We start from the raw sequence: 15,913 nt of genomic DNA on the forward strand, positions 1-15,913 counted from the left end.
AGTCGTTAGGGTTAACTATTTGTCGTGAGTATTGGACTAGTGAGTAGATGGTAAGGGTTGTGTTCAGTCAAAGGTCCTGAAATGTTGAATTCATGGTATTCGTTCATCACGTATATATATATTTTTATTCATAACAAGAATTGCTCGTTCAATAACCACCTTCAATATGTCCAATTAGCTACCACAAAAATTTACTTAATCAAAATTAAAAATGTGCAGTAGTTGAAAATTCAACAGCCGTTTGTCAAGGATATATCCAAAAATTTGTAATTTAAAGGTATTTATTATTATCAAAACAGATTCGCTGGCGGTATTTATGTCGCTTTGAATTTCTGTATCACATAACAATTAACCGAACTACATGAACATGTTATATAAACATGATGTATTTATTAAGTAATATAATATTACATACACATATACTATATATATTATATTTAATTTTGGATTGATAGATTTTGCGTTTTATAATTAAGACTTTTTACTTAAATCACCGAATTCATGTTTTGGTAAAATTATAAATTGATAACAAAATTGTTCAATAATATAATATCTACAAGCATATCATAATGTATACATCTCATATTAACTGGAATAATATCTGTTTTGAAATTATTAGTTTTTTTTTCAAATTACTATAAAGATATTTGCACATATGTATTCATTTTAAAATAATATTTTAAACATTTTTGACATAAAACTTGATAAAAATTGATTTTTTTATGTCTGTGACCACTTTCTCAGTTCTCATCGGACCATTTTTTAAAAGATTCGTCAAAAGATTACAAATTGTATCTAGTTAAAGACAAAAACTATGTAAAATATTATTTTTGTGTAAGAAAATCACTGTTTTTCGTGGTATTTACTTAAATTTTTTTTTTTTAATTATTTGTACCTATATTTTAGGTTAAACAGTATAATTATATAGGTGAGAAAGATAAGTACCCCCATTGAACCCACCCCTCTATTATAAAAAATAAATATAAAAAAAAAAATTAATGAATACATAAGATGATAAATCTATACTAATAATTTAGTAATAATGAAATAAAAAATAATTGTAAATTCATACAGAATTTTTGCAGTACCATTGTATTCGTTAGCATTATCAAATATTTATGTTACACCCAATTTTTTATAACGAGGCATCATCACCTTATTACTGGTTGGTAGTCGCAACAGATAGTTATTGCAACTTACCCTAAAAATTTAACATTTCAATAAGTACGTCTAATTGAAGTGTAATTGTATTATTAAAATAGAACATAAAAGACATCTTGTAAGATGTAAATACTATATCATAGATAAATATGAGTTTGTCCGGTGCTAGGTTTTGTAAACTTCCAGCCATATCTTTTACCTCTGCTGATTGCGCATCAGTTTTATGAAAATAGGGAATCACTATATTCTTAAAACACATTGTATAGTCCTTATTAGGTATAATGTATATCACTGACATAATGGGGTTCGAATCCGTCATATTGAGCCCATTTGAGTGATGGATATTTAGGATCACATAGAAATCTCAGTGACTACCATAGGCACTATAATGTAACATCACACCTCACAAAGCGATATCACTGCGACGTCTGCAAGATGAATTTTGGCACGCCTTTAAAAATGTAATAAGCTTACTACATTTTCAACTAAAAAATTAAAGATTTTAATTATTTGAGCTTGTTTTCATTTTATGTAAATTCTTATTACCGATTTTTATAAAAAAATTTAACATTTTATGCCTGCAGGTACATGAAATATTTTATATATTAATCAAAATTATACTATATTGAATAGTATATGTAAATTCAACATCACTAATGATATTTAAATGAACTCCAATTTTTTTTTGTGTCCACTAATTTTTGTGAGAAGTAGGCCCTCGACTGTTCAATAATTATAAATGAAATTTATTTAATGTTAACTGTGCTTCATGATAAATTAAAATTATTATAATAGATTGACTTATTTTTGTAAAATATAGATCATGGTTGAACAGTTGTTACAAGAGCGATGCGGCCGACAACTGTCCACATGTGTTCGAATGAATACAAGATTAGCTGGAGTGGAGTTCGAATTCAATTATGGCAAACGTCAAAATTCAAAAAAATCCGTGGACCAAAGGGAAAGATCTCACGTTGCTGGGATATTTGATAGAGAACCTAATGTAGACTTAGATTTAGATCTAAAATACCATTTACAAACTTGTACATGTTCATGCAACCATATGGGGTTCGGAAATTACATGGATTATTATCAGGTTCGTATATTATTCTATAATTTTTTGCGTTAGAATAGTTAAATATAATATTTGAAGATGATAAGTTTAAAAGTAACTTAAAAATAGATCATAAAAAATAATATAACTTCTAGTTTGAATTAAAAGAAAAATAATAATTTTATATTTTGTAGCCTGAAAAAAATGAACAGTTTTTTTCGATATCTTGAGAAATGGAAATTTTATGATTTTCTTATTATTAAATTGTTAAAATCTAAAAAATTTAAAATTAAAAGAATTATAAATTTATGTATGTAAAAGTAACTAAGTAAAATTTATTCATCATTAATGTCCACATAGGACCTTGAGAGCAACTAAAAAAAGTTCTTGAACTTAATACGGTGTACCAAAATGCATGTATGTCTCTTGGGCCTAACCGACACTTTTCTGGGTTATCACATTTGTTTTCTTGTTATATATATTTTTTTGAAACGTTAACTTTTATTAACAGTTACAAATGTTGACTAAAATAGTATAAACTAAATGAAAATATATGTCGCAGTTGAAATAGATGATTAATTAATTATATCCTGATTACAAATTATATGATTTATAAATATATTATATGAATAAATACTTATAATAGTAATTAAATTTAGTATAAAATTATTATTCAATAAATTAGTGTTTTATTTTTTACGGAAAAATTATAAAGAATTATATAGAATAATAATAATTATAAAGAATTAAGTATATGTACAATTTGTTACCTTCATGGCAGACATGTAACAAAATTGTAAGTATTTATCATGAAAAAAAAATATTCTGACTCTCTTTATCTCGAAAGTTATAGAAGTTTGAAGTAAAAGTATTTAGTAAAAGATTTAAAGATGTCACAATTTACTGATTGTAATAATCTTAAATTTTTGGGAATTTACCCCAATTATGAAGAATGAAAAACATTTTTTAATTTTTGAGGGTAATGTCTTCCTTAGGTACAATATGTGAACTTTTGACGTATCATTGAGTAAAATCGTTTCAGCAAGAACGGAGATATCGCGTGTAGTGACACAAAAAATAAAACACAAGAGAGTAAAACCAATAGCTTCTCAGCGACGTATCAAAGCTAAAAACACGATTTTCATTTAACATAAAAACGGGTGATCACGTTATGTTTCTATTCTTTATGAGGACACGCCCTTAAATCTTTGAGCCTTGTTTAGTATCGTTAGTTAAGGATAAGCTTAGATGCGCTCAGTGTAAAATGTATGAAGGACCATTTCAAATTTCTAGTACGTGACTTTAGTTTTAATTAATTCTCATAGAATGTATTTAGGAGAAAATGTTCAATTTCGCACCTGTCATTTTGAATGATTTGGTCGCTGTAAAACGACAAGTTGTACTAGGCGTGTTTATCTCTTTTCACCACACGGTGGTATTTTATTTAACTTTCAATCTAGATACATCTTAATGGAGTGTAATAATTTGTGGTAGAGATTCTCAAATCACGTGTAAATTCATTCATGAACAGATGAGTGACATTGAAATATTTATCTGAAATTCCTATGAAAATTCATTTTATTTTACAATTTTATAAAGCAAACTCATATATTATAGTTATAATAGAGAGTATAGCTATTTTTTTAAACGTAATTTTTGAGTTTATACAATTTTCAAAAACTAATATATATATTGCATTTTGATTGACTTAGTATATCAATAAAATTCATAGCTCTCAATCTCAAATATTTTAATCCATACATACATATTCCATATAAATTTAATTTAATTGCTAATATTTCATTTCATATTTAACTATAAAACATATTACCGTAAAAACTGGTATTATTTTAAATATTACAGTTGGAGTACTGAAAAAATGGTTAAATATACTTATTTAAAAGTAAAAGTATAATGTTTCTCATTCATCATTAAATAGTCGAGTTCCAATAACGCAGATATGAATTAGATATATGCGAAGTGTATAAATAACGTTGATTTAGTGTAAAAAGCATTCGATTGCGATATTCGTCAATACTTAAGCAATAAAAAATTCAATTTAAAAAAATCAAGTTTTACTAATTAATTAATGTTTTTGATTTATTATACAGTGGGATTTATTGAAAGAAATGTATTTATAAAAAAATAATGTATCCATTTTAGGTTTGGAATCAAATGAATAATTACCTCCATAACCCAAATTTAATACAATTTTATTAATTAAAATAATTATTTACAAAAAAATAAAAAAAAAACCCGCTATATGGTAATTATACATAATACCTTATGATATATTTATTTTAAAAGCAAATTCTTTTTTTCTATTGATTTAAATGATTTCATTCCAATTATTAATTGTTGCATTTTTGTGAAATAAAATAATGCCTAAAAATTAAAAAGAAGAATTATGCTACATTTAGTTAAATAAAAACTCATATCTAACTTAAACTCATTATAAATTTAAGCTAAAAAACTTTTTAAGTGGTGTTGTTCCAAAAAAATATTATTCAAAGATCATACAACAAAATATTCTGAATATTAATATTTTCTAATTCTATGAAAAGAATTCACAATCATGAAAAAACATTATAATGTTACATGCTATAGTATTTTAAATATATTTTTTACGTTGTGATAAATTTAATAATAACAGAGATATTATAAACGTATTAGTGAGATTAATCTTCTTTTGTATAAATTATTTTAAGTAGACTTTAAAATATAGAAGTTTTATTTTAGTCCAAATTATCTTGAGATCAAGTGTAAGTTATAGTCAGTAACTTATTTTTCAAATTAATTATTTCTTATTATTATAGATCAAATAATAAATTCATGATATACTGCTTTTGATTAAAACTATAAAAAAGGCATAAATTCCAGTTATTTAACACTAGCATATCGCATAAGCATTTGTAAGGATATATTTTTTTAATAAAAATGTATGAAAAGCGATAGTTTGAAATCTTATAAAAATAATAAATGCAAGTTCAATATACACAATCTTATAATTTCGTGTCAATTTCAACTTCTCATTTCTTTACAATATCTTATAATTTAAATGAAAAAATCATATCGATTTTTAATGAATTTTAAAAATAATTAGCCGTATTCGTACTTGTATCATCACATACATTTGTTTTTATCACTTCCAACCTAAATTTTCTAACAAATGTATTGTTATTTTCATAGATAGTTCTAATATGAAGGTAGATCTTAGAATTTGATCAGAATTTTCACGTTAATAGCTTAGTAATTTGGTACAGTAGGTAAAGTTCTGTCTGTGACATATATTTTAAGGATAAAAATTAAAAATAAAAAATCCGATAACATTTTTTTGTTTTATCTTAAAAGTCTATTGACTTATTACTCAAAATAGCAAAAAGATATATTTTTTGTGGAGTATACAATGACTTTCAGATTATTGGGTGTTCAAATACCCCGGAACTTTATTATTTCACTTTACATCAGCCTATAATAGTTGAATAGGAGACAACGTTTTTTTAATTCTGTGTAAAAGCCTAATTTTATTACTTTATACATTAAAATATTGTTTTTCATTTATTTTAATAAGAAAATTGTCTAAATTTGAAAAAAAAATGTCGTTTTTTATTAAAACAATCTAAATTTACGTTTTCTTTTGTTGTAACCTTTCATATTTTTTTTAAGTAATTGTTTATTTTTAATTGATCACAATAATAAACTTTATAGCTAAAAATAAATGTATATATGTACTTACAATGGTATTCAAGTTTCGAATAGTTTGTATAAAATTTAAGACATAAATTGTGTTTATGTTATCGAACCCGACATCATAATGAATCTTGTAAGTCTTACCAAAAAGTTCTTCAATTGTGTTCCAAACCTTTAAAACATTTAAGCACAATGAATTATTATTAATCAATTTCATGAGGCGCTTCTACTTGGAGTTATTAAAATAATACAGTGTTTGTTAAACGATGTTTTGAATTTTATGTTAATGTTTTTAATTTTAAATTTAAATCGCCCAGTAATAATAACTGTGCACACCTTAATGACGTTAAAACGCTCATCATAACTTATTCTCATTTAATGGCTAAATGTCTGTTAACAAGTTTTTTTATTAGTAAATGTAAGTGTATTACTAAGGGTTTTAATTTTTGTAAATGAAACATTACAATTTTTTGGAAAAATGTAATTATCAGTATCGATTAACAGCTAAAGCCCATGTTCATAATATTATTGTCATTTCACTAAAATAATGTGTTTTATTAATAGGTTGGTATTGACAAGTAATTATGTGTATTAATTGTTTTACGGTGTTATTTATGTTTATTTCTGAGTTGGGTATTACGCTCTGTGCTCTCATTACTTTGTTTTATCGGAAAATTCACGTATATGATACACATTGTTATATCATATTTCTATACTCAGAATATAGAAATACGATGAAATGTATATAATTTAATGTATTATGATTTATTGAGAAACCTCATCACAATCTTATTGTTATATTTAAAATAAATTTCAGAAAATGACTCGGATAACACATATTTTGACAAATAATTCCATTTTAGTGATTAAGCTTTTTCTGAAAATTAAGCTAAAATAGTTTTTAAAATAATTTATATTCATTTAAAGATGGGCTTTTAGATAATAATTGTAAAATGATAAATAATATCATTATAATATAAACACATCAATGTAAAATATATTCCTTCACAGGTTTCTATCGAAATAAAACATAAGGATAATTGAGTCTATTTTAAACCAATATCAAATTCTTTATTGATTTAACAAAATATGAACATTTTTTTATTTTACATAAGTGTTATTACATTAAGTAAATGGATCTATATGAAAATTAATAATTTACGAAAAAAAATGTTTTGGTCATTTAAACACATATTTGTAGAGAAATAAAAAATAATGTTATTTTTATACAAACAGAACTGCAAACATTTCAACACAAAATAGGAATTTTAACTTTTCTTTTACTCCACTATAGTGAGTAGATCCATATACTTTATAAATATTAATTTATTCTGTTTGTCAATGTAAATTCATAAGTGTACCGAGTTCAATAATTCAAACCCATTAGTGTTACACGAGTTAGTAAACGCATATAAATTGAAAAGTATTTTACTCAATTCAAGTCAAAACGCCATTATAAAAAAATATCATCTTGCAACGCTTTTGTGTGTTTGCATTACTCTTCTCTACTGAAAAAATTAAAAAAAAAACCTGGCAAGATATTTCTCTTAGATACCACAATAAAATCCAGTCACGCTTCTTTTGAAGAGGTGTACTTTTGATACGAAAAATAAAAATATAAAAACATGTAAAAAATCCTTATGAGACAAGTGAATGACTTTTTTTGTTATAACATCAAATCTGACAACCACGTATAAACGTAATATTTTGATGATGAGTTATTTTTATTTTGACACATCTCTGAAACCACAACACTGATACTAGTTGAACAAAGTATGTATTCGTGTTTCAAATTGTCTCTACAACAGACAAGTGCTTATGGTTCATATTTTAAAGACCCGTTGTTACATTCGATAGCTAAACCATACAATATTAAAAATCAAAATGTAAGTTTTATTATTTACTAAAATGTAATTGTATTTGTTAATAACATCAAATGAATCTAAAAATCTTACTATTTTTGAAAAATAATTTTCTTGTTACATAATTGAGGCTACTGGTTATACCTTGTGGTATTTTTTTTTTTTTTTATGACGCTATAGGATGAAGTGTGATAACAGTAAACTATTGGAGTAAGTATAAATGCTTTTTTTTAGATAAATGTACACATTTTTATTTCTAACTTACATTTAATATAATAGGGATTCATTTAATTGAATAATTAAATTCATTTACATTTACCTCACTAATTAATATAAGTTATTGTTTATTAAAGCCAAAAATCATAATATGTTCAGTAAAAATGGAAATTTTAAAGTGTTTTTTATAGTAATGGGATACCTACATCTTTCTAAATTATTCAAAATTTAACTTGATTAATGTAATATATGATTAAAAAAAAAAACTTTCCGGTAACTGTTCTTTTACAAATAATCAATATTTTAAGTTAAAACCCACGTAGTTTTTGGTAAATATAACGACTTTTTTTTTTTTTTTTTTTTTAGGCATAATACTCATTGAAGCGTTTTGCGGTAGTGATTTTAATCACTGTCAATTATCAATCAATATTAAACTAAAAAAATGGCTCAACTCCACTACGCTGTATCTCGATCATATTTATTTTTTTTTATTTGTAAATATTATATTGATTTTAAGGCCTTAAGTAAAGAAAAATTTTAGTGAGTTAAATAAATAAATAATAATAATTGAAACATTAATTGCAGTCAGTGAAAAAATCAATCTCAATATGCTTCGTTTTATTTGTTTAAATAATTAGCTTTTATTTATGTTAATTTTGAGGGTTAATAATTTAAAATTAGTGTTCAAATTAATGTATAAAGTTTCATAATTAATTATATTTACTCTAAAGCCAACAAAAAAAAAAAAGTTTATACAATAGTTTTAATTAAAATGTAATATATTTACAGGGAAATAGAACGCTTGAGTAGAATACTTATAATTTTTATTAAAAATGAAAAAAAAAAAAATCAAACACAATTTTTAAAAAACTAATTTTATTACAAAATTCCTAAATAATTTAAAATCTATGCAGGACATTATCGCCAGCGATTATATATTTCTATGTTAAATGCAATTTTTTGTAGCCGTAAGATGTAATTTACGATTTCATTCATGGCAATATTTTTACCATTAGAAATAAAAAATAGTATATTTTAATAAAACTTTTTTTTTAACGAGTTCACACTTTGAAAAACAAGCGATAATTTATTCTTTGGTTTCCGGGTAATGGCTACTGTCATTTGTTGGCTAGAGGTTTAATCGCTTGTATAGTCTTTTGGTGGTTTACTAAAGCGTTAATGAAATAACTAAAGGCATAAAATGTATTTTAGGCATTTTGTTTTAAGTTTAAAGGTAATTTCATCTTATTTTTTTTACATGTAAAAAAAAAATAATTGAGTGGGAACCGCATTATTACATTTTATATTAAATCTTTAATATTATACGTTAACTCGAAAGCATGTAAAACGTAGAAATGTTTTACAATTGAATAAGACCCAAAGAGCTTTCTTATTCATTACATATTTTATTTCGAAGTAATGACTTCTGACTTTTTTTTTTGTAAAATGAGTAACGGAAAGAGAACAATATAATTTTTAATAATTGGTAAATGTGCATAACCAATAAATCAATTAGACGTTTGCAAAAATACATATTGTAATACTGTACAAACTCCATATATTTTATTGTGGTGGTCTCAAGTAAAAAGTGTTATGGAATTCCCAGTTTAACTATGATTTATAAGGCCTCCGAAGACTAAAGAGCCAATACGTTCTTCATGTTGCGTTAACCCGTATATTTCCATTAGTAAAGTACCCTAATAATTTTCTGACATAAAACCATAGCAAAATTTTGATTTACACAATTCCGTTTCAGAGATAACTTTCTAAACATACTTGAATGTGTAGGTATCATAATTATGTACAAGATTCTAACTCGTTGCTATTCATGTAATGGAAAATTTCTTTCTAACGTTTTGATGAATACAAAAACGATCGAATAGTTAAAACGTAGTATTATACAGAACGAAATGAGTAGTTTGTGTAATTTATAGAATAATTTATCATCAAATAGCGTTTGTTATAATTATTAACGTTGGATGAAGTGTACATAACATTTCATTACACCATATACATACCATACTTAATTAATCCGTTTAATCAATCTAAAAGTAACGATAACGTTAAATGTTGACAAAAATAAGTTTAATAATATTTAAAGCATAACGAAAAAATGGCACGTTTGCTGTCTTAACTTAAAACATTGTGAAGGATCCGGCATAGTAAAAACCTTAATTACAAAAAATACTAAATACAATTCAGCTGCCATTAGATATTATCGATGCATATTATTTAAAATTGATATCATGGTGATATTGTTCATGTTAAATTCGCCTTTAATACCATTAATTACAAATGCATCTAATCAAAAGTTAGTGGGTAACGCGTTCTGTTTCAGTCTGTAGGTACCAGTGTTCGATTTCGTTGCGTTAGGCATGTAGATTTTTCGACCCTCTGGTTCATAGCAGTACCTTTTAGAAAGGACCTTAAACATGATTAATATATTAATTAATAATATTTGAATTAAAAAAGCTTTAAGATAATAATCTATAACATGTTTTATTGATTTACCATAATATTATGATAGTTATTAATTACAGTTGTACTAAAAATTACAGCTTATTTCTCATACTGAAAAAATAATGGGAATTATTTAAATAATAGTGCACTTGGTATATTAACAAAACTAATATAATACTACTACGAAAGTTTGCTCGAATACAATGTGTTTTCGTATTTAATATTATGTAAACATTTAAATGAGCAAGAATGAATTATATGTTCTCACGTTATGTATTAATGATTTACTTTAGCAACTTATGTAATTTATAAAATAACCGTAGTTTTTACATAATTATATGTTTAAGTAATTACGCAGTACTTGATTTAGTGTCTACATTAATATCAACCAAATTTTATACTCATAACCGGTAGCCGGTACCTTATTAATTGCAACAGCTGTGAAACTTGTTGTTGATCCTAATCACGTAAATGTTCGTTTTAAATATAATATAATTTCTGGTGAAATGTATTCGTATTTTTAAAGCTATTTAACTAAAATTATCAAAATTAATATTACTCAGATAATTTTTTTCTTTGTTTTTTTTTTTAACCAAAAAAAATTATTTTATTTAAAAAGAAAAAAATCAAATTAATATTCTACTAACTGCTGCCTCCGTTTGGTTTAGTTGCAAGATTTAACTTTTCCATGTCAACGTTGGCGTATATTCCATTCAAGATGGGACAACTGGATTTTTTTTTGTCAAGCACATTAATATTCATAGTCAGAGATTTATTGGAATTCTTTTTTTTATGAAAATATTACCTGTCATGATGTAATGTGTTTCCGTAATGTATTTTTTACATCAAAATGTATAAAGAAATATATTTTATTAGTGTGATGTTATTACTGAGTTTTGTAAAACATTTTTTACTAGAAACTATATTTTTAGTTCAATTTATTTTTAGTATAAAATTTAAAAGAACAGTGCTTTTTTAATAAAAATCAATTGAAAATGTTGATGTAAGTAGCATAATAAATGTATTAAAAAAAATAAAGTTACAATGAACAGATTAATATGTAGATTGGCTAGAATAATTATTTCAAGACATTAGCATTTCAAAGTATAACTATGTAAAGGATTTAATTTTACTATGTGTATTGTTTACGTGCTACGACGATGTCTGGACGTTGGACACTTTTGGTATTTCAGATTATTGATCAATTTATATAATTAAAACTCAAATGTGAATTATTGTTTTTTTTCGACTAAAACATTATTTAATATAGTTTTAATTTTAAATAATATTAGCCCGTAATTTCTATTATAAAACGTTATTGAAGTAATTTATCTACATTTCATGCTAAAATCAAACTCTGGATACTCTAGTAAAGGTAAAAAACTTGACATACGATGTAGGTACAACATGACACATTATGTAATTGAAAACATAATTTAACAAGTAATATATGTATATAACATAAAGTGTTTAAAGTTTCTATTAAATAAAATTTGGATGTTAAATATTTGTGCAATAAAAAAAAATTTTATTTGATTAATCTGCAATTAAATTATTAATATAAAGTTGTATAAATACATTATATTATATTATTGTAAAATTTAAATTAATTTATCAGATTAAAAAAGTTTTATAGAACAGTTTAATTGCAGTAATTATTATAAATTTTTTGAAATAGAAAAAGCTTGATCAAACAATTAGACATTATTCTGAGTGCTGAAACCTTATAGCTAAGAGAAACCGATTGCTCTGATTGTCCCATTTAGACACTTATTTTAAGGAAAAACCTTTAATGTAGAAATGGAATGTACCTTTAAAGAAGGTTTAATAGGTATATTCAAAACATTTTAAGAAAATTATTATTCAACATCTGCTTTTGCTCAAAAAATATATCCTTCATTAATTCGCAGATTAAATACTTTACTTTATCAGTACTTTATTACTACGTACTTTGTGATTATTAATTTGTAATATTAATCGGTCTCTGATTGCACATAAAAAATAGCGTATATTATTATGAATCAACAAATTTCTTAATGCTTAATTGAAAAAATACTAAAAAGATAATTTTAATGGAACGTTGACATTATGAATTAAACTGCGAAATATATATATATATTTCAGTTTAACGATTTTAATATTAAAACGTTAATTAATTTTTTTTGTTACACGTTTAAATGTTACTACATTTTTACTTTTAACGTTAAAATGGTTCGAAACATAATTCACAAAATATGCAATTTTTAATATGGGCCAATTACTACTTTTTTATGAAAAAGAATTTGATTAAACATAACGTTTAAAAATAATTCATTTTTGTTTTAAAAAGAGTTGCTTTACGTTATAAGTTATATGCTTAACTTATATTTTATGTTTATCGCATATTATTATTTATAAAGTTTTCTTGCCCTGCTAGTAATCTCTTTTAACTATTATTTTTTTCTTGTTATTTATATAAAATTGTAGTTTACACTCGTATTGAATGTATTACGTATAATTGTGTAAAACTATCTATTCTGTTAGTATATTTTTGACACACAAGTACCGAATTTGCCTACACAAAGTGCCGTGCAATATCCTCTTTCATTGAATAATATTTTACTATTTAAATTACTATCTAGTATCAAATGATAAATCGGTTTGAAATGTTTTCTTTTTTATTGCAAATATTTTTTGAAATATTACATTACAGCTAACACGTTTCATTTTACGACTATCTTACAGAGATCAATATGAAACGTGTATTATTTAAGTACGCAATGCGGCTTTTTGACGGTTCGAAACACACGGATGTTTTTAATCTTCGCCTATGCGAAAAAACTGGTACTTTTGCTATAGTAAAGTTTGATTATCAATTGATATATGAGCATATTTTTACCTTTTGTATAAATGACACCAACACATTATGTTATTAAATAATGATCGGCAGAATGTATTTTTCAACTTTTACTAATCTTTGAACAGGAAATTATTCTAATATTCGTTCGGCTTGTTTCAACGCAAACTGAATAAAACAAAGTTTATTGAAAGTGTCGACATTTTTCAGGATTATGTCGTATGAATACCATTTGTAAAAGTGTTACAAATCCGTATTGTTATGGTATTAGTGTAGTGGGGTTAGTGAATAACTAGTAGTAGACAACGAATATTTTCGGTTAAGCATTAGTTAATGGTTTTCGAACCGTTGCATAAATAATATTGTATTATAACTTGTAAGTGATCACCTTAAGACGATTAATGTTATAGTTTATAAATAATTGTATTTCTAAAATTAAACAGACTATTGTATTTTTTTGTTCAATTTAAGCGTACTTTTATTTCACATTACAATCGACATTCCACTCCAACACGTTACCGTTTCTCATCCTAAGTGGGACATAACAAAAGTGTACCGCATAAGTATTTATAGTGCACGAGTTTGACGTCTATACTTGACAATATAATATTTTATTTGATGGAGGTCAATACCGTGAAGAAAAGTACTAACTAGTAGGAGCTACAAGTACCCGAAAAATATATTCTCATGGGAAGGTGGTCTTAAGAAATAGTAATGTTTATATTTTAAAAATATGACGCCTCTATGGATACACCCCTAGGAATACTGAACCTTTTACTTTAATTTGTAAACATTTAAGATCAAATTTTTAATCGGTTGGATGAGTCTTTCTAGTCTAATTGGTACTACTACAGGCGTGGTAGTTTTGGGTGGGTATCCAGAGTTTAAATATAGTAGCCGACGCAGATGATTGAATATTTAAAGAATAACTTGGCCAAAACTGTATATTTGTATCAACAAACGATGAGAGAAATAATATTAACAAATATATATATATATACACGTATAATGAGTAATGTCACCAAGAATGACACACAAATCGAACAAAGTTTACACTATTAAATTAGCACAATTTATGATGTATTGTAACTTTCTCGACTGAGAAGAGTAAAAATTCAAAAGAATAACAGTATGTCAAGGTGTTTGCAAACGACCTGTCAATATCACGTCAATAACGCAACAGAAATACTGTGATAATATGGGACAGACAGCTGCTTGTAGCTCGGTGGACTTTGTACCCCCCCCCTTTTTTTAATTTGGGATACGCCAGTTGTACTACACGTTACAATTGTCATATTAATTGTTGGACGACTAATGACGAGAGAGATGCGAGTTAGCGTCCGCCTAGAACACGATATCGTATCATGAGTTATTTTTTAATAATTTCTCAAATACGCTAAAAAATAAATTTGTTAATCTTCTTCTTCTTTTTTTATTGTAAAAAAAGATACAATAAGTACTTATGATAAAAATTATACTTCTATGTACAAGTAACTTTGAAAAAAAAATACAATAACTTGTGAATAGGCTGCCTAGTGGCAGAAGATTTCCTTAATAAATTTAAATAATGAAACTACTTTTTAAAGATTGAGATTTGATCATTATTCACTTTTAATTAAAATGTTTAGTATGTATGTCAAGTATCTATATACATATATATATATATATATATTACGTTTCAGTCGTTCAAAATATTTCTACAATATTACTCAAGGATTATTGAATGTAAAATAAACACCGCAGAGATATTGATGATAATATTTCGTCTGATTAATTATAAGTTAGCAAAAAGTATATCTGATCAATGGTTAGAGTGTTTCTGTTTTGTGATTTAGATTTATTTATCTGAAAGAGGTAATATATCATTCATCGACTGACAATGAGAGACAAATTATTATTTTTTAAATAGATTGGTTGTAAATTAACCTTTTAAAATATATTCCTACAGATAAATTTCTATCATTATTCATCAAAATAAGTATTTAAAAATACTAGACATAGATTATTATTACATCAATTTTAAAATTCTATTTTTTTCGCCAGTTTTTAAATACAGTAAAATTACTTTAAAAATCATTATATATATAATATCATACATACGATAATATTTATATGAAAATTAATATAAAATTATTTAATTACAAGCATAACGATCTGCGAAGCTGATCATGTTAGATCATTCTCAGTTACATGATAAAAATAGTGTTAAACAGTTTATCAAGAAGTTTTTGTCAAGATTATGAACTAAGATCATTTATCACGACATTGTTGTATCAGTAGATGTGTCAAAATCTTGGAATTTTGACTGAAACCTCTGACTCGATTGAACAGTGTCGGATGTTAACTTAAATTACAAATTTAATAATTTCCCTGGAGTATCATTACACATTTTCAATGAATATCACCTTACATTTTTATTCTATACAAATCATAACGATGGATGGCTAGATTTAAATTTTGACTGCGCTGAATAAGCATTTCTATTCAGAGATTCTGAAGGAAAAGTAGTTTGATTAATGACCCAAGAATTGTAAAAATGAGTACCTACTTAAAAAATTAAGACCTTGAGATTTATTGCGTTCCATATGACTGAACTAAATCATTTTTTTAATAATTGCATGTTTTTATAATGTA

The 15,913-nt window shown here is 25.0% G+C and overlaps 1 protein-coding gene across 2 annotated transcripts in view; it reads left to right on the plus strand.

The window, feature by feature from the left end:
• LOC126907935 (dipeptidase 1-like) overlaps nt 1-15,913 on the plus strand; it is a 69,950-nt gene that overhangs the window by 13,156 nt on the left and 40,881 nt on the right. For both annotated transcript variants that reach the window (XM_050689649.1, XM_050689648.1), the window contains exon 2: nt 1,982-2,257. In XM_050689649.1, the coding sequence (XP_050545606.1) occupies nt 1,985-2,257 (273 nt within the window). In that variant the 5' untranslated portion in view covers nt 1,982-1,984. The remainder of the gene's footprint in view (nt 1-1,981; nt 2,258-15,913) is intronic.

The sequence above is a fragment of the Daktulosphaira vitifoliae genome, unplaced genomic scaffold, assembly GCF_025091365.1.
Source record: "Daktulosphaira vitifoliae isolate Bord-2020 unplaced genomic scaffold, ASM2509136v1 Scaffold_5, whole genome shotgun sequence".
NCBI classification, from domain to species: domain Eukaryota; kingdom Metazoa; phylum Arthropoda; class Insecta; order Hemiptera; family Phylloxeridae; genus Daktulosphaira; species Daktulosphaira vitifoliae.